The sequence below is a fragment of the Mchenga conophoros genome, linkage group LG18 (genome assembly GCF_057382185.1).
Source record: "Mchenga conophoros isolate Kocher_MC1m ecotype Shallow Benthic linkage group LG18, M_conophoros_male_GT1.1, whole genome shotgun sequence".
In the NCBI taxonomy this organism is placed as follows: domain Eukaryota; kingdom Metazoa; phylum Chordata; class Actinopteri; order Cichliformes; family Cichlidae; genus Mchenga; species Mchenga conophoros.
Genome location: NC_140543.1, coordinates 27319485 through 27339792, shown reverse-complemented (window position 1 = coordinate 27339792; position 20308 = coordinate 27319485). Strand labels below are relative to the sequence as shown.

General features: G+C 38.7%; 1 protein-coding gene across 1 annotated transcript; it reads right to left on the bottom strand.

Annotated features, from left to right (window-relative positions):
- Nucleotides 1-762: 762 nt before the first annotated feature.
- LOC146554036 (transferrin receptor protein 1-like) lies at nucleotides 763-14040 on the bottom strand. Its single transcript, XM_085254628.1, has 18 exons — nucleotides 13777-14040; nucleotides 12077-12126; nucleotides 11181-11418; nucleotides 10649-10820; nucleotides 10297-10522; nucleotides 10095-10217; nucleotides 9415-9510; nucleotides 8926-9065; nucleotides 8676-8827; nucleotides 8468-8587; nucleotides 6673-6758; nucleotides 6312-6375; nucleotides 6111-6178; nucleotides 5945-6009; nucleotides 5738-5831; nucleotides 5403-5624; nucleotides 3465-3623; nucleotides 763-3029 (listed from the first exon to the last, which is right to left on the bottom strand). The coding sequence occupies exons 2-18, from the start codon at nucleotides 12107-12109 to the stop codon at nucleotides 2787-2789; spliced, it is 2301 nt and encodes a 766-aa protein (XP_085110754.1). The 5' UTR covers nucleotides 12110-12126; nucleotides 13777-14040; the 3' UTR covers nucleotides 763-2786.
- Nucleotides 14041-20308: the final 6268 nt, after the last annotated feature.

Here is a 20308-nt window from a genome sequence, read left to right as displayed (position 1 = left end):
CTATGATTTGGTGGTGGTGAACGCACTCTGTGAACTAACATAGATGATAGGTTTTTATGACAAATCAGCTCATTTATAACAAAAAAATCTTTTTCGGACGTACGTTATTCCGAAAGTCATTGAGAATAAAACGTTTACGAGCCGCTGACGGTCCGATTTGAATTAGATTCACCTGCCTGAACACGCTGGAAAAAGCACAAATGCCAAATGATGCACTAACGATTTCTTTACTTTGTGTCCATCTTCCGGTCAAATTGTGTCACAGCAGCTTTTTGTGTTTACGGGATCATTTTGAAAAAGGACACTAAATGAATGGGCTTTAATACAGACAAAAAAGAAACGAAAAACTAATTAATCATTGACATGAATACTTATTAACTATTAAGTTGCATAAAGTCAGACTTTGCAAATTTACATTTAAATGGAACATATTCAGCCAATTTCCAGCTTTACTTTATCTTTCTACGCCATCGAGGATCTTTTACATGCTTCAGTTTAAAATATATAATTTTTCTATTTTAAAACTTTGTTTTTCGACTTCGGTCATTTAAATATTCCATAGGCTATAAATAAAATAGGCATTTTTTACATTGCACATTTGAGGTTAATTTTTATTTTAAATCATTTAACACACTTCAGTGGGCTACATACTTAGTGTTACTATCAGTCCAATACCAATAACAGTGTTGGTATCGATACTAGTGATATTTGGATGAGTCCACTCACCTCTACTACACCTCAATGTGAATAATTAAGCAAAACTCAAATAGTTGTGTTTATTGAAGAAGAAAACTGTAAGGCCAAGAAAATGTGTTCACAGTTTATTTGTTTTTTTAGCTGAATATTTTAACAATTTGCAAACACAAAGGAATTTTACATTTTTTTTCCAAGTTCACCAACTTTTGATCTTAACAGAAATCAAGAAAATTATCTGAACCTCTTTCAGCATACAGAAGCTCGGCTCTCCATTGGAGACATGAAACGAAAAAAAAGGAACAAAGGAAATCTCAACAAATTCATCAAAAGGTAAAATGTAGTTTTATTCATTCAAACTAAATCCACAGTGTAGAGTGGTGATTAGTTATGGAAATAATACTGGACCACAATGCTGTGGCCATGGTAAGTGTTTGTAACACTCCTTTCTTTAAAGCCAAAATTCCTTCAATAGTAGACCTTGAAGATGGAACAGATCAGCTGGGCCGGATGAAATGGGCTCTTAAACCTTACACCTTGAAACCATGTACCCAAATAAGTGCATTTTTTGTCGTAAAATCGTATCTTTGGTAGAATACAGTAGCCATTACTTCACGTGCCCTACTCCCCTACACTGTTGAGGCTAGTGGTCTCTTCCAATTTTAGCTAAAATTGCAGTACTTTAAGGTGAAACAAGCAGAAGCAGGTTTAACAAATGCAATAAAAAGAGAAGAGTGAGGTGCCACCTTTATTATTTTTTCAAACAAATCAGGATGAAACCACTGCAGTTAGCTTAACGTTTTCCAGACAATATTGGACAAGAAGACATCCCAGCTAATCCAAACATTAGCAACAGCTGGTAATGATAGTGAATTATCATGACCTGAAACGATGGTTCAGAAACTGTGCTTCTTTAGATGATCCATCACATGAAAAAGCTCTGGCCTCTGATTTTAATATCAGGTACTCTGAGATGCTTTTGCTAAAGTGATACTGTGATGGTTATTTTACATTTTTATTTCATCCAGCCAAAGGACTGATGTTCTCCATGGTATAGGACAAAGGATGAGCTTAAGCCAGAGGTATACATTGTCCGGCCATCTTTTCATAATCAATAATCGCTACTCCTCCTACAGTATTTGTCATTTTTTAGCTAAATATGCACACAATGAGATCCTAATTAGTCCTTACCCAAAAAGGTCAAAGTCATAGGCACATTTGCTGTTTTCTGTGCTTGAAGACAAGTCAGGATAGTACTTAATCAGGGAGATGCTCTTTACCCTCGTGGCCCACACTGAGGCTATCCTCCAGAGACTGACGAGCATCCTCTAATCTTTGTGTAAGTAGTTTGGGCTCATTGTCAGCCAGAAAAAAGATGAACATCTGTGCATAAGATGGCCTCACCCCTCCCTCCATCACTATGAATATTTGCACCCGTGCAGTTAAAATAACTTTCCTGGGTTCTACCATCAACACTACCCTCTCACTTAATATGGAACTCAGTTGATGACTCAGGAAGGTAAACACTATCGTGGCCTTTTTGTCCTGCAGGGTGTGTAAAAATAAAGTGCTGACTGACCACACAAAGATCAAAGTGTAGCAGCCCTGTGTCAACAGCCCCTTACTGTATGGACGTGAAACCTGGATCACCTAAATGAGACCACTCAACTCGTTCAACACGCGGTGCCTCAGAAGCGTCTTTGGATTCAGATGGCAGGACCGCTTTCCAACCACTGGCACACCAACCATCTGTGCTCAGTGGCTTGTAGCTATGATATTGGCATGACATGATGAGGGCCAAAGTATTGAAGATCGTGATATTTAAAATACCACAGGTTCAAATTCAAGATTTGTTTTTTTCTTTGTGCAAGTTTTTTTTAGCGGAAGGCTCACATATTTTCTATCATGACATATCATATATTGGTTTTATGGAAAATTTTAGTAAAAGGAAAATGAACACTGTGGAACAGATGTGATGACTTTGTGGAAATCCATTAAAAAACTGTCTGTTAATCACACCATCATACTGGCTGTCACACCGCCAGTTGTAATAAGAGGGCCAAGCCATGAACAAGGGAGGGCAAAGGACTTTTCTAGAATTCATTATCCAGAGACCAGATGTCCCCTGCTAGGGAGTTGGCACAGGCCTGAATGGTCCAGGTCGCCTGGGCAAGCTTGTTGCGGAACAGCTCGGCGTTGGCCTCTGGGCTGGCAGACTTCAGAGCGTCGAGGTGGCTGGACAGAGCTTTGAGGGTGTGGGGGCCGGAGCCCAGCAGGATGTGGCGAAAGGGGCTGTCTATCGGAGAAACGTAGGGTGACAGGAAGTTCCTTTCCACCTATAGTAACAGGAGGAGGAACATGGAGGAGTTTGTTAAAAGTGTTCTGGGTCACCAGACTTTTCTGTCATATAAAAGGAGGCAATTAGCAGCTAAAAAGAAAACTACCTTGAATACTATTGCGCTTTACAGTAGATAAAAAGTAATGCAGTAAAATAAAATATGACGTATTCCATTTTAAATATGACACAAAAGTAGCTAAACCACACTAAAATATATGAAATCCTTTGGCCAAAAGCTCAGATAGCAGCTTAGCTTTAGCTTTATTGTTGTCTCCACTTTATAAGCCCATTAGCTGTGTTGATTCACCAGTTGAATTAATAATTATCAGTTCAAAAGAAGGAAATATTTACAATAACAGCAACAATTGCTAAGATATATCCATATTTTCCACAGAATTTCTCAGGAAGAATTACTGAGTGTTGGAAGCCTTACCGTCATGATGCGGTCATTGATCATGCGGCACATCTCCACGTTTTCCAGGTCGCTGTTTTGGATGTCAGCTGTCAATATGTTAGAGACACGGTTGTAGGAGCCAGAGGCCATGACCAACCACTGCCCAGTCAGGGTCTTGGGCAACAGCTGGGGCTGCAACTGGAAGCAGACAAATATGCAGGAGTGATTTAGTTTTCACAATAAACTCAATTTGGTAACTGGACGTGCAAGATCTGACCAGTGTCTGGGCAAAAGAGTAAGAGAGGTGACGTTATTCTACATCTCTTCAACTTGCTTTCAACTAGATAAATAGATTTCATTTAACTAAATATAACATTTCTTTTTTATGTAGCTGCTAATGAGTCCTTAATTAATAAAATAAAAATGTAGTTTCAAAATAATCTTCTTTTACTCTAATTAAGTCTTGGATTAATCGTTTACGCTTTGCCCGATTCTGCTCAGAGCCCAAAGCAAACTCAGCATATCCAGGCTAAGACTGAAGACTATAAGACTGAAAACAGCTGCAATATAAATAAAGTTTAGTCTATTTGAAGACAGAAAAGAAATGCCGGCAAAATGCCAACTGTGTGACTTAGACCTAATATCTCAACTCTTAACCTCTCAGACTCACTATCACATCTCTATCATCCAACCTTCCTTTATCTCATAAGTTCTTGAAAGAGTAAAACAGCTAAGTGATCATCTCAGAGGAATTGTTTATTTGAAGAGTTTCAGTCAGGTTTCAGAATTCACAGCACAGAAACAGCTTTAGTGAAGGGTACGAATGATCTTCTTATGCCCTCTGTTCTTGTCCTGCTAGACCTCAGTGCAGCGTTCAATACTCCTGACCATAATATTTTATTTCAGCCATTAGAGCATGCTGTAAGTGTGCTGCATTGATTTGAATCATATCCATCTAATACAATACAATTTGTTCATGTAAATGGGAAGTCTTATTTCACACACCAAGGTTAACTATGGAGTTCCACAGGTTTCTGTTAGGACCAATTCTGTTTACATAACACATGCTTACATAAGCCCTGCAACAGACTGTTGACCTGGTCAAGGTATACTTCCCCATGGTAGCTGGGATATGCCATTAGGATAGATGGCTTAACTTGTCCTCCAGTAACACTGTGAGGAATCTTGAAGTCATTTTTGACCAGCAAATGTCCTGCAGTGTGTATATTGAACAAATATGTAGGACTGCTTTCTTGCATTTGTGCAATATCTCTAAAATTAGAAACATCGTACTCAAAGTAATGTTGATACTAGTTCATACATTTAGTACTTCTAGGTTGGACTACTGGAATTAAGCCTTCAGTTGATCCAAAATGCTGCAGCCAGAGTACTGACAGGGATTAGAAAGAGAAAGCATATTTCTGATCATGGTTATGCAAGAGGTTTCTATTGTTAAAAGGGAGTTCTTCCTTCCCACTGTCGCAAAGTGCTATCTAATAGGTGATCGTCTAACTGTTGGGGTTTTCTCTGCATTATTGTAAGGTCTTTACCTTACAATATAAATTGCCTTGAGGCGACTGTTGTGATTTGACGCTATATAAATAAAAATGAAGAAGAAGTGAAACTTCTTTGTAATACAGAAACCTTTTAGTTACCTGGATAGGACGAATTCCAGCTTTGAAGTACAGGCTTGTAATCAGATAGTTGTTGTGTTTCTAGCATTCCAATTACATGTTGTCAACAGCGAAATCTCAGAATGCCCTCTGGTGGACAAACTATGTAACATCAACACTCATAACATGGTCGAAGTGTGTTTCTCTCTTCTCTGTTTCCTTTGTTAAAAACTTGTATTGGCATCATTGTATCAATGTCAATACTGATATATCAGCAATGGTCAAGTTGCTCCTGATTTCTGCAGCCCTGCTCTCAACAAGGTAAATACTATCTTCTTTTACAAGGACACTGGTGAACACTCACCCTCTGAACAGCCTTGACCTTCCCATTAATCTGAACCACGTGGCTGCGTATGAGCTGGTTGTACTTCTTCAGGTCCATCTGCAGCAGGTGGTCATGGACCAGCCTCAGCGCTATGTGACCTGCAAACTGGCCCGCTCTCACAGCCAGCTGAGGAACCTGGCTGGCTGTGACAGAGTTCAGGTTTTCTCGGGTGTCCAGGTTTGTGCCAAAGTGCGGGTAGTCCTGAGGAGGCACACAGGATGTTTTAAGAATTACTCTCAGATCTACAAAGTTGGCATTAGTTAAAAGAGTTCAGAAACTATTTAAGAACTTGTAGTACAGAAGAATTCACTTACTGAACTTCCAGAGTGGAATCTGAAAGCGACTGAGGGAATGCCGGAGAAGGCGAGGAAAGGATACGCAGCACTGTCCATCCTCAGAGGCTCCAGACTTCAAAATCAAACGCAAAAAAGAAGAGTGAGAATGACAGCCTACTTTCAAACAAGAAGGCTGTGATAATCATCACTGGCTATACTTTGTTATCTTTAATTAGACGGACTCACATAGCAGACTCCCAGTTGTTCTTTCCAAACTGAGAAAGAAGAGACTTGTCCTTGTCATAGTTCACCTAAGAAGAAAACAAATACTTTGATTAAACTCTTGTTTTATTTTACAAATAAAACTGACCAACAGAATTATTTCTGCAGAAGAGATCAGCTGTGGAGTTACCTCTTTCAGAGCGTTTTGGACCAGGCTGTGCAGCAACGGGCTGGCTGCTACTTTAAACCCATTCTGACCTAGAATAACAAGACCACTAATATTTAGTTATCCTCAAACATAAGTGATGCTTTTTGCATGTGTATGTAAAAGTTTGACATTAAACAGCTTCATGGGTACAAGAAGTCTGCATCCATGTCACAATACCAATACCTGTCACAATGCCGTCCAGGTTGATGTAGGCGACTGCTTTCATGCTCAGAGAGGACAGATAACCCTGGAACAAAGAAATATCCAAAATAAATTTATACTCAGCCACTTTGTTAGGTACATCTTTTCAAATGTTTGCTCTCTAATAAGCCAATTTATGCATGTAAACATGAACCAGATGTGAGATGAAACTGAACAATTGTGCAGCAAATGCTTGATGCTGTGTCAATATGAACCAAAATCTCTGAGAAATTTTTCCACCACTTTGTTGAATATATGACATGAAAAATTAAGCTATTATAGCGTGTATTTACATGAACAGAGTACACTCATTATTAATGCAGTTTTGCCTTGCATTTCTCACCTCCAACCACTCGGTGGCGCCAACACTCCCATACTCTCCCGCACTCCAACTGGCAAACACAATGCTCCTCCTGGGTTTGAATCCATCTGACAAAGTGGAAACACATTTAATAAAACTAATGAAGCCGGCGCGTTTTTTAGCTGATCAGTGACAAACTTTAGCGTCTGATGTGAAGTTTACATCAATTTCATTACTGTTACTTATTCATTTGGTTTTTTCCCCTGTTGTGAATTTTAGCACTACGGTTAGCATTTACAGGATATTGTTTTTGATGATATTATACAAAGGACCCTGTTTATGCAATGCCCTTTGTTTTAAAACTTCATCTCCTCTTCTTGTGACTCCACGGGCACTTCCTTTGGCCTGCTGGCCTGGAAAATCCAACAGTTCATCTATATGTAAAGAAGGCACTTAAACTGGAATAGGCATGGCTGCGTTGATCGTATAGTGGGACAGTGCATTCCTCAGTGCACCTCAAGCTTGCAAGCCTGCTAAAGATCACACACCATTGATTATGTGCCTCTAGGTATATATGGTTAAACATTTCCTAATGCAAATAACTACATGTAGTATTCTACCATGTGCAAACTTATATCACTAAAGGATTCTAACTGTCTAGTGTTTAATGGACCTGTCAAAGATATGTTGAGATTATAGAAGGCCCATTTACTAGTTGTCTTTTTCTTTCTCTGTGACCCAAAAATTAATGTGTAAGAATCACAGGCTGGTACTTCAAGGTTGAACATACCACAGAGACCACCTCCTTATTCCCCATCCTCCCTTCTTTATCTCTTAGAAAAAGAGCTTGTTAAAGGCCAGGTGGTTTGTCTCAGAATTCACTAATGAAAGAACTCTGTATTCTATGTCTAGGAGTTGTTATTTTCTCTTGCCTTGTCCAATTCAGTTTTATCTATATACAGCCAAATTGCAAGCTAAAGAGCCTACAGTAAAACAGAGAACACGCCAACAATCAGACTTGAAGCACTTGGTGACAGTGGAAAATAAAAACTCCCTCTTAACAGCAAGAGCAGCAATCAGGAAGAAAAAGAGGTGGGTAAAGAAGCACTCAGTGCATCATGGGAGGCCCACAGCACCATAACTAAGGGAGGATTCAGGATCACCTGATCCAGCCATAACTATAAGCTGTAGCAAAAAGGAAAGTTTAAAGCCTAATCTCCCAAATCCACCTGGGAGCTGGTTCCAAAGAAGAGCACCCTGAAAGCTAAAGGCTCTGCCCCCCCATTCTCCTTTTAAATATTGTGAGAACCACAAGTAGGCCTTCAGACTGAGAGTCAAGTACTCAGCCTGGGTAATTACAAACTGTGAGGTCTTTAAGATACGATGGGGCCTGATTATTCAAGACCTTTTTTGAGAATGTTAAGGTTTTTGAATAAGATTCGGGATTTAACATGAAGCCTGTCAAGCAAAGCCAGTATCGGAGAAATGTTTTCTCTTTCTAGTCCCTGTCAGTATTCTCAGTCCAGCACTTTGAAACAACTGAAGACACACCCTGGTCAAAAACAACCCCAAGATATCTAAAAGTTTTATTTCATTCCAAGACAATGCAATTGTTAGGGCCAAGTATGATAGCCTTGGTTTTCATTTAGAAGCAGGAAGTTAGAGCCAGGTCTTTATGGCTTTAAGACATTCCTGTCGTTCAACTAATTGGTGCGTGCCATCTGGCTTCACTGATACATTAAGCTGGGTATCCTTTGCATAGCAATGAAAATGAATGATCTGCTTTCCCATGATAGTGCCTAAGAGAAGCATGTATAAAGTATCAACAGGTGCTCACCGTTCTCCACCATGTCAGAGATGGAACGCGCCAGCTCGACGAGGACGCTGGTGCCCACGCTTGATGCTGCAAAGCCAGGGCCCCACGCATCCCTCTGGGCCCCAATGACCACGTATCGATCTGCAGACGGTCACAGGACATTCATCACTCGCATCGTTTCCATATTTCCTGATCACAGGATCTCTCTCATTATTCATCTTTGCTGTACCTGCATCCACAAAGCCTTTGATGACCCCAAAGACATTATTTATCCTTTTCTCAGTAAGGACATTGTTGACTTCCACAGTAATAACATCGCTCTCATCTCCGAGTCTATTGATGCTCCCCCAACCATCTGGTTGAGTTCTACCCCCGAGCTGCCTGTGGGATGCAGACAAACATCAACCCTTTATTGATGCCCTGTTTATTACAAGCTTCGACAATCTTTCTGATACCAGTATGATGTTTGTGAGTCTTACCTCAGAATTTTGGTTCCCATGCCCATTGTGATAGTCTGAGCCAAAATATGTGGCAGGCCTGAAGACTGCACAGGTGGAAACTGGGTGTGGTTGAAGGAGGGGAAGCCTGGGGTGTAGGGATCCCCAGAGCCCATGTGGACCTGTGGGAATCAGAAGAAAAACACAATGCAGTGCAATTGCTTCCTCTTAGCAACAGTATTAGGTTTACAGACTTTAGAGTTTGTAATACATGTCAAATCAGTCTTCATATTCCCTGTCTGTCTTTTTGTCTATGCTTCTACAGAACCTACCAGCAATACTGTATGACCAGGAATTAAACAATTGCCAGGGAGTTATGATTTGTTTGGTAGCACCCTCACTTGCTCAAAACTCCAGAAAAGCTCCCACTGCATTCCAATTCTTTGAATCTTGAGAACATCAAACAAACTAAGCACGTAGAGCACTTCAGTGGGTTTTATTCCAAGACATTTTAAAACTGCCCTCACTCACATGTCCAAAGAGTGAAGTATCATTTCCAATAGGGTAATCAGCAGGGTCTGGGTAGATCAGCACAGCAGAAGCGTTCACTTTGGCTGCATTGGCTACCTATAAGCAGAGAAACAAGGCAATGGAAAATTAAGTTCACCAACAGTAAAGATTTTTGCATGAATCCATCCATCTTTTTGCAGTGTTTCATGCAAAAAGAAGTAAACTTAAGTCCCACAATCACTAAACTGGTATCACTAGTATGACCTCAGATTTACAAAGTACCCTATTGCCTACCCTGTCACATCAGCTGCCACATATTAAGCCTGTTCATCTGATAGATTTAAACATGTCACTTCTATGTGTGAATCTGTGCCATTTAGCAAAACAGTCTCTCCTGAATTTATGCACAAAATGTTCTCCAAGCTTTATTTCATCACAGCCTCATGCAGGAAAGAGGATGAAGAAAAGTGTAGAGAAGTCAAAGCTTTTTACACACACACAAAAAACAAAAACAAAACCAGATTTAAACTGGACTAAAACTTCTGTTTGATATTTTGACATTTTCAAATTGCAATTTAGGGACATGACAGATTTGCAAGGAATTACAACACGCACAGATATTACCCAAGACACCCCAGGAAAGATAATTCCTGTTTGAATAGTTTACTAATACAACTTTTGCATCTTTTTAAGCATCCCACCTTCTCAGCAAAGCTGATCCTTCCTGCTCTGACCAGCATCACCCTGTTATTCATGTTGATGTTCATGTTCTTCAGCTGTTTGAAGTCATCTTCCTGTCCATAATGGGCATACAGCACTGCACCCTGGAGCCATCAGAAACAGAAATGTCACTGCAAGTGTCACTGTACATTTGTCCTACTCATAATTTAGCCTTCTGATTACCCTTGCTGTTCCACTGGCGCTGTAGGACAGGAAACCCGTTGGACGTTCCTCTGATCCGTTCTTGAAAACTATTCTGTTGTATCCAGATGCTGGGGGGTCCTGAACCTTGACAAAGTACTCATCAGTCCAGGTCTTCATGCCGTACTCCTTAAACTTTTTTATCACCTTGTTCCCCAGATCTTCATCACCAGGGGAACCAGCCCGGTGGTTGCTGCTGGTCAGCTGACTGTGAACGAACACAGGGAAAACAAATGGAGGCAAGAAAACAGGGCCCAGTTATTCTCATTTAAAACTGCAATGCACATAAAATTTGTACAGCACTGTACATGCAATGTGTGGGGTTTCTATTCACCTTAGTGCAATCTCTAAGTTGGATGTATTTAGTTTATCACCAAGCAGTTTTCTCACATCATCCCAGTCCATGAAAGGGACAGCACCAGTCTTATGGGTAATATCATCTTCAGAAGGTGCACAGGAGCAATTCAGATCCTTATTCTTATGAACCAGGTAGCCAGTCAAATAGCCTGAACGTGGTAGTCATTTAAAATGAGGAAACAATTACTAATAAGGAAAGGGAACACACCCAAGACCAGACCATAGCACAGAGTCAGCATTTTGAAATACCAGTGAGGGACCAAGAGACCTAAAGTTTGTACACTATCAGCGCTTACACCTCCAGACTAAATTCATGGCTATAAACTGTCAAATTGTTGCTCAGATGAATGCAAGGTCAAAGCTGGGCTATGTTTTTCAGATGATAAAATTATACTTTGTAAGTTTTCACACACACATGGAAAATGTTTTAAAAAAATGTAACTTTCTAGGCGTATGCATCTCCTCAGACAAACAGAAATATGCCAACTATGCCTTTCTCCCTCTCTTACCAATGACAAATGTGAAGACGATGGTAGCTGCCATGAAGCAGAGGCTCTTGGTTGTACATTCAAAGTTTTGAGCCACGTGTGGTTGGCGGTTTGACTTGTGACTAAGGTGGTCTTCGTCGCCATTCTCTCCAACCTCCTCATTCATGTCAGACGACTGTATCATCTCCACCTGGCTGGTGTCACCTTCCATATTATCAGGCAAGTTGAATCGTGTGTAGGAGTGTGGTTCATTGTTAAACTAACAAAACAGAAACAGAAAAGGTCAGGGTAAGCAAAACATTATTTCAGTAACTACCAAAGAATATAGAACCTGGGTGGGAATCATAGACAGCATGCCCACTGATCCAGTTCTGTTTTCTTAATATATGTTACCACGAGTCTTCGATTAAACAGTTTCAAAGGATTTCATACCACTGCTATGCTGACGATACACCGTTTTACTTTTCTGTTAATCCAAAAGCCTCAACTGTCTCTCCTGCCTCAGTGAATGTTTCACTGTCATTACTGATTGAAAGTCTTCAAATTTCCTCCATCTCAGTGCTGAAAAACGAAGTTCTTGTGTTCGGCCTCGACAGTTCCTCTAAGCAGGTCAGTCATTACACCAGAGCAGTTTCAGTGCAGCGCACTAGCAGGCTAGTGATTCGCTACATGCGGTAGGTGGTAAGTTAGATTCAGATTTTCCATTTGGATTTAGTTTGTATTATCCCCCAAGAGAAAAGTGTCTTGGTTTGTGAATTGGATTTTGGTAGAGTGTCCCTGTGCCAAAGGAAATACTGCACAGTGAAATGTATATTTGAAGTAACCTTTCAGTTAAGAGGTGGAAATGGAAAAATAAATAAATAAAGGGGGGGATTCAAGCTTAATACTAAGCTTGTTAACACTCACTGAATACTTACAATTTGGGATATCGCTGATCTTGCTTGGTCCATGGCTGCTTCAGAGGATTCTGAGAAGATAAACCAAAAAGTTAGACTACTCCAGCCAAGTTTAAGTCTTTAAATGACAGGCATTTTATCCTCCAAAGAGACTTAAAGTCAGGTGGTGCGTGAATGTAACTTTTTATTCAACTTAAATCCCTCACAGTGCGAGCAGTGGGTTGCTGCTTTTTACTTGCAGGAACATCCAAAGAATATATCCCATGTCTTGTCATTGGTCCGATTCTTCTTATCCTAAAGGCAGAGCTGGCAGGGGAGCAAAAGGCAAGTGTCCTGCACAGGTCGACACACAATGACACCACCGACTCTTTGGTCTCGCCCATCGTGGTAGCGAGGTAGGAATGGATAAACTGTTTCTGTGGGCTGGGTCAATTTATACTCATAAAGAGTTGCGATCAGGAGTGCTTGTAATTGATTGATTGTTTGATTGAAATCTGTGGAAGCCAGAATTCTGGATGTTTGTAGGGGATCAACTACTTCCTTCACTCAATGACAAATGCAAATAAATTTATAACTTTTATGCAATGTGTTTTTTTGTGGATTTGTGGTTGTGTCTCTTTTCATTAAAATGAAAATACCATAACAAGTACAGACTGTTCTTCTCTTTGGAAGTGGGTAACCTTACAGATTCATCACAAATAAAATAATTATTTCCTCCACTGTTAAGAAGTCAAAGGCAAGTTGTATAAGAAGCTTCAGCTATGGGACAGAATCTATACAAGCTAATCATAAGAATCTCTTCAGCCCATAAGAAACCTCTTTACACGTTGAGGAAAGTTTCTGTTAAAGTTTTAACACTGACTCTCCCATAGTTTTCTTGAAAGTAAAAATGGGTCTGGGGTCTTATGTAGTAATGCTTTCCTGTACAGTTCTTATCATATCTACAGGTACGTGCATTATCAGAAGAAATATTATTTCTGTTAAACGTGCACATAATGTCAAACACATAAACACTACACCCGCGACAAGATTACAGAAGAGAGTTTCTGATCACTCAGGATTGTTTTTCATTAACTCATATGTGATACTGCAGAGCCACTTAGAGGCTTTCCACTGCTGGCTGAGGACTGTCATAGAGGACGCACATGCAGAATTCTGCTGTGGATTCAAAGTTATCAGACAACGCATGTGACTAAAGTGGACAATGAGTCTAAACTGGAGGGCGTAAAATGCACCTCTTGTCGTTAAAATACAGATGGAAGCTGAAAAAACCCTGCAACATTCATACTGCAGTGACATGTGGGCCATTTAAGGGGAAATTACGAAAGGAATTGCATAACAACAACAAAAATAATAATAAATAAAACTTTTTCTGCTCAGCAAACAGTAGTTGAAACCTCGACCTCGGCTCCCAGGTCAAAACAATTCGCGCTATGACTGCAGAAACTGTGCAGCACACGGACGGGTGTTGATGTTGTTTCCACGTAGAGTCGTTGTAGTCACTCAGACCGTGTCTTACACAGTGAGAAATATAGATCTGAAAACTAATCTGATTAGTACATAGTCGTGATCAAACAGCCACATAATGCTCTTTCCACGGCACAGACTACACTACACCAGAGTGTGTTTTCCCAAATTAATGAGCAAATGAAACAAATGCACAACACTTTTACGCTTATCCTTATCTAAATTCTCTCTGATGTGTTACATGGCGAACTTACTGTGTCAGACTGTTGCCTCTCTGTGACCGATGTCAGCATCATAAATCGGGGGACACAGTTCTCTGAGCAGGAAGATCTTTAGCGCAGTTGGGAAAGAAATGGGCGTGAAAGGGCGAGATCACGAGTTTGGAGTCACCGCTCAGTGGTAACATACTTCCTCTAATCTTTTCTAACGACAATATTTTTATTTACATTGTTTATTCTAACCCTTGAGTAGGCAATGGGCGGATCGCGGTCCGGATCTGGACCCAGATGACGTTCTGTGTGGAACCAGATCGTTTATATTTTACTCTGCGCAGCTTTCCACGAACTTACGGTAAGGTTATTTTTAATGTGCGCAGCTTTTTCTTTTGTGTTTACGGTACTCGACGTACACAGGAAGCAAACGGGTTAAACGCGTACGTTATAAGCCATCCCACGTGACATTACTCAACCAATCAAATAATTTCTTCAGTTGAACAGGCGCATTGCGCGTGTGCGAAAACAAAGTTTTGTACTGAATGTACACATTATGGGAAACAGTATCACCATAATATTAAAAAAACTACCTACTGTTATTAACATTTTGGAAATTACTGCTCCTGATAATTATACTTTTATATGAAAGGTGATTAAAAACTATTTATAGTGACCCCTGCCACTGATAAATAAATAACTCAACTAGAAAGTGCATTTTCTGAAGAAACTGCAGTGTGAATGCTTGAATCTGAATGTATGCACTGAAATGAATTAATTGCTGAATTTTGAGTTAAAAATTTTGAACGAGAAAAAAAAAAATCCCGAATTTAACGTGAAACCAAAAGTGCTGAACTGCTAAAAGCTGAAGGTTACACAGAAGAAGAAGTTGGAAAAAAAAGCTGAAAATGTTTTAATTGTAAATTAGAAAACCCTAAGAAATGAGAAAAGAACATTTAGAGTCAGAAAACATCTGAATGAATATTAAAAGGTCATATTCTTTTAATCACTGAATGACTAAAATGTGATCCCTCCACTTGGATCCACACAGTTTTAAAGGTTTACATCTCTGAGCTTTGAAAGACACGCTGTTGGAAAGAGAAGAACGATGGATACGTTTTGAGGGTAAAATGATGGCTGTAACACTCTGGACACAGCAGCAGTTGAAAGAGAAGTGCTTAAGATGAATCTTGGTACAGTGGCAGGCAGAGCTCGTTAAGCAGGCAGGTGTGAGCCTGGTTGCTATAGTGACCGCACCCAATGGCTCCATACACATGTACACAGACATGCGCCTCACTTTTGCTGCTTAAAATGAACAGAAAAGTCAGGCCGAAACAAATCGTTCCCAAATGAAAAGTAAAAGTCGTACTGACAAAATTCTTTCACTGTGAGCGACAGACATGTCTAGTCTACTGAATTCTCAGTTTTCATGCCTGTGGAGTTTATTATATGGACGTGGTGACAGTGTAAAGACACCATGCTCTTCTGATTTTCAAACGAACCTTCTGAGCCATTTTAACATTAGAGTCTATGGAAGAGTTGGAGGGAGGAGGCTGTGCATTGGTGACATTTATGAAAGAACCGTAACACCTAGGACAATAGTAAACACATTGGATGAAAGAGGACAGCCATGGCTACGTTTTGAGGGTAAAATCATACCTGTAGAGCAAACGCTGCGGACACAGCAGCAGTTTTAAAAAAGATTTTAAGATTAATTTTTTTGCTCCTCTCACTCTAGCAGTTGAGCTGTCTCACTCTAGCCCCAACATTCCGTCCCATACACACCCATTATAAATTTTGAAACGGGTGAAAAAACATCATGAAACTTAAACTGGAACTGAAGAAAAAGTATAATAGATATTGAAAAGATAAATACAAGTTGAATAGTTGAATGTCTTGTCTTCGTTTTAAAGTTTGAATGGTGGCTCTATGTCAATGTATGTGGAAGTAGTAAGAGTTTAAAAATGAGTAAGTTGAATGAGAATTTGAAGGGTCTCCCCATTGAAATACATGGGAAATTTTTGTTGAATAAAGTTGAATAAAATTAAAAATATAAATGTTAAAAATGAGAAAAATAGAAGCAATCATGTCCAAAAGAATAGGAATCTAACGATGTTTGAATGGTTTTTCTAAGTTGAACGGTTTTGAAGGAGTAGGCTTTCAAAAAACGTACGGAATAGATAATAATAAAATAGAACTAGAAAGTGCATTTTCTGAAGAAACTGCAGTGTGAATGCTTGAATCTGAATGTATGCATTGAAATGAAATAATTACTGAATTTAAGTTAAAAATTTTGAATGAGATAAAAAAAAAAACCCAAATTTAACCTGAAAACAAAAGTGCTGAACTGCTAAAAGCTGAAGGTTACACAGAAGAAGAAGTTGGAAAAAAGCTGAAAATGTTTTAATTGTAAATTAGAAAAACCTAAGAAATGAGAAAAGAACATTTAGAGTCAGAAAACATCTGAAAGAATATTAAAAGGTCATATTCTTTGAATCACTGAATGACTAAAATGTGATCCCTCCACTTGGACCCACACATTTTAAAAAGTTTACATCTCTGAGCTTTGAAAGACAAGATGTTGGAAAAAGAACAACGATGGCGACGTTTTGAGGGTAAAATGATGGCTTTAACACTGTGGACACAGCAGCAGTTGAAAGAGAAGTGCTTAAGATTAATTTTGGCAGAGTGGCAGAGAGAGCTCGTTAAGCAGGCAGGTGTGAGCCTGGTTGCTATAGTGACCGCACCCAATGGCTCCATACACACGTACACAGACATGCGCCTCACTTTTGCTGCTTAAAATGAACAGAAAAGTCAGGCCGAAACAAATCGTTCCCAAATGAAAAGTAAAAGTCGTATTGACAAAATTCTTTCACTGTGAGCGACAGCAATGTCTAGTCTACCAAATTCTCAGTTTTCATGTCTGTGGAGTTTATTATATGGACGTGGTGACAGTGGAAAGACACCATGCTCTTCTGATTTTCAAACGAACCTTCTGAGCCATTTTAACATTAGAGTCTATGGAAGAGTTGGAGGGAGGAGGCTGTGCATTGGTGACATTTATGAAAGAACCATAACACCTAGTACAATAGTAAACACATTGGATGAAAGAGGACAGCCATGGCTACGTTTTGAGGGTAAAATCATACCTGTAGAGCAAACGCTGCGGACACAGCAGCAGTTTTAAAAAAGATTTTAAGATTATTTTTTTTGCTCCTCTCACTCTAGCAGTTGAGCTGCCTCACTCTAGCCCCAACATTCCGTCCCATACACACCCATTATAAACTCTGAAACGGGTGAAAAAACATCATGAAACTTAAACTGGAACTGAAGAAAAAGTATAATAGATATTGAAAAGATAAATACAAGTTGAATAGTTGAATGTCTTGTCTTCGTTTTAAAGTTTGAATGGTGGCTCTATGTGAACGTATGTTGAAGTAGTAAGAGTTTAAAAATGAGTAAGTTGAATGAGAATTTGAAGGGTCTCCCCATTGAAATACATGGGAAATTTTTGTTGAATAAAGTTGAATAAAATTAAAAATATAAATGTTAAAAATGAGAAAAATACAAGCAATCATGTCCAAAAGAATAGGAATCTAATGGTGTTTGAATGGTTTTTCTAAGTTGAACGGTTTTGAAGGAGTAGGCTTTCAAAAAACGTACGGAATAGATAATAAAATATAAGAATAAAGATTAGAAGAACAATACTGTGAATGCTTTTCAAGCATTCACACTAACTAGAAAGTGCATTTTCTGAAGAAACTGCAGTGTGAATGCTTGAATCTGAATGTATGCACTGAAATGAATTAATTACTGAATTTAAGTTAAAAATCTTGAATGAGATAAAAAAAAAAAAAACCCGAATTTAACCTGAAAACAAAAGTGCTGAACTGCTAAAAGCTGAAGGTTACACAGAAGAAGAAGTTGGAAAAAAGCTGAAAATGTTTTAATTGTAAATTAGAAAAACCTAAGAAATGAGAAAAGAACATTTAGAGTCAGAAAACATCTGAATGAATATTAAAAGGTCATATTCTTTGAATCACTGAATGAAGAAAATGTGATCCCTCCACTTGGACCCACACAGTTTAAAAAGTTTACATCTCTGAGCTTTGAAAGACAAGATGTTGGAAAGAGAACAATAATGGCGACAATTTGAGGGTAAAATGATGGCTTTAACACTGTGGACACAGCAGCAGTTGAAAGAGAAGTGCTTAAGATGAATCTTGGTACAGTGGCAGGCAGAGCTCGTTAAGCAGGCAGGTGTGAGCCTGGTTGCTATAGTGACCGCACCCAATGGCTCCATACACACGGACACAGACATGCGCCTCACTTTTGCTGCTTAAAATGAACAGAAAAGTCAGGCCGAAACAAATCGTTCCCAAATGAAAAGTAAAAGTCGTATTGACAAAATTCTTTCACCGTGAGTGACAGCAATGTCTAGTCTACTGAATTCTCAGTTTTCATGTCTGTGGAGTTTATTATATGGACGTGGTGACAGTGGAAAGACACCATGCTCTTCTGATTTTCAAACGAACCTTCTGAGCCATTTTAACATTAGAGTCTATGGAAGAGTTGGAAGGAGGAGGCTGTGCATTGGTGACATTTATGAAAGAACCGTAACACCTAGGACAATAGTAAACACATTGGATGAAAGAGGACAGCCATGGCTACGTTTTGAGGGTAAAATCATACCTGTAGAGCAAACGCTGCGGACACAGCAGCAGTTTTAAAAAAGATTTTAAGATTAATTTTTTTGCTCCTCTCACTCTAGCAGTTGAGCTGCCTCACTCTAGCCCCAACATTCCGTCCCATACACACCCATTATAAACTCTGAAACGGCTGAAAAAACATCATGAAACTTAAACTGGAACTGAAGAAAAAGTATAATAGATATTGAAAAGATAAATACAAGTTGAATAGTTGAATGTCTTGTCTTCGTTTTAAAGTTTGAATGGTGGCTCTATGTCAATGTATGTGGAAGTAGTAAGAGTTTAAAAATGAGTAAATTGAATGAGAATTTGAAGGGTCTCCCCATTGAAATACATGGGAAATTTTTGTTGAATAAAGTTGAATAAAATTAAAAATATAAATGTTAAAAATGAGAAAAATAGAAGCAGTCATGTCCAAAATAATAGGAATCTAATGATGTTTGAATGGTTTTTCTAAGTTGAACGGTTTTGAAGGAGTAGGCTTTCAAAAAACGTACGGAAAAAGAAAATATAACTAGAAAAATTTGCATTTCCTGCGAAAATGCAGTGTGGATGCTTAAAGCTGAAGCTGTATGCAAAAAGTAGCTGAAAAAGCTGAAAAGTTGCAGAAATTGTAAAAACTTTGCAGAAGCAAAAGAAGTTTGCTAAAATGGAATAACTTAGCAGAACTGCAATATCTTAGAGGAAACATAATACTTGGCAGAAATACAATAGCATAGCAGAATTTAGCAGAAATATTGTAACTTACCAGAAACATGATAACTTCTCAAAAATACAAGAATTTAGGAGAAATAGTATAAGATAACAGAAAGATTATATTTAGCCAAAAATACTTAAACATTACAGAAACACTATGATTTAGAAAAATAGTACAACAGAGCAGAAATATTGTGATTTACCAGAGACACTGTGATGAACTATGAATATTGTAATTTTAAATTGAGACTATGTTTTAGCACAAATATTATAATTTGGCAGAAATACTATAATTTAGCAGAAATACTATATTAAGCACAAATCCTATAAAAAGCAGAAATGGTATGATTAAGCACAAATACTACATTTAGTAGAAATACTTTGTTTTAGCACAAATCCCATAAAAAGCAGAAATACTGTACTATGATTTAGTAGAAAAACTATAATTAATCAGAAATACTAAATTTAGCAGAAATACTATATTAAGCACAAATACTATAAAAAGCAGAAATAGTATGATTAAGCATAAATACTACATTTAGCAGAAATACTATATTAAGCACAAATCCTATAAAAGCAGAAATAGTATATTAAGCACAAATCTTATAAAATAGCAGAAATAGTATGATTTAGCACAATAGTAATAAGTTAAACAGAAAAATTGGAAAAGCAAAATGGACAGCTGAAAAAATGCTGAACATGCTGAGGGTCCCTCAAATATACTTGTTAAATGACAAAAATCTGCAAAAAAATTTATTACAGCCACACAATCACAAATATGTACACATGAGGAAACACACATGCACAGAGAGACCCACACACAAGATCCAATTCAGTCAACCAGTCTAAATATATTGAATTTAAATCTTAGAATGAGATCATCCCATTAAAAGCCTTTCTCTCTCTCTCTCTCTCTCTCTCTCTCTGTCACACACACACACACACACACACACACAGGGAGAGAGAAGTAAGTTTCTAGGTCAGCCTGGGAGCTGGTGAATTTGAATCCACCAATCAGAGAGGCTGTGCACTTTTCCCCACCAAAACAGGTGCATCTGTTTACACACGCAGCAGCACAGAGAGACACAGGATTTTTGCAGTCTATTTCTCATAGTGACGACTCCCCTCAAACAAATGACCGTAATTTCCTAACCGTAGGGGCTAGAACGGTC

Bases quoted from the DNA above. Each gene is read 5' to 3' on its own strand.
- LOC146554036 (XM_085254628.1), bottom strand. From the start codon at position 12,109: ATGGACCAAGCAAGATCAGCGATATCCCAAATT. The intron at 5,625-5,737 runs GTAAGTGAATTC...GTGCCTCCTCAG, and splicing joins GATTCCACTCTGGAAGTTCA to GACTACCCGCACTTTGGCAC. The intron at 3,030-3,464 runs GTAAGGCTTCCA...CTGTTACTATAG, and splicing joins TCAATGACCGCATCATGACG to GTGGAAAGGAACTTCCTGTC.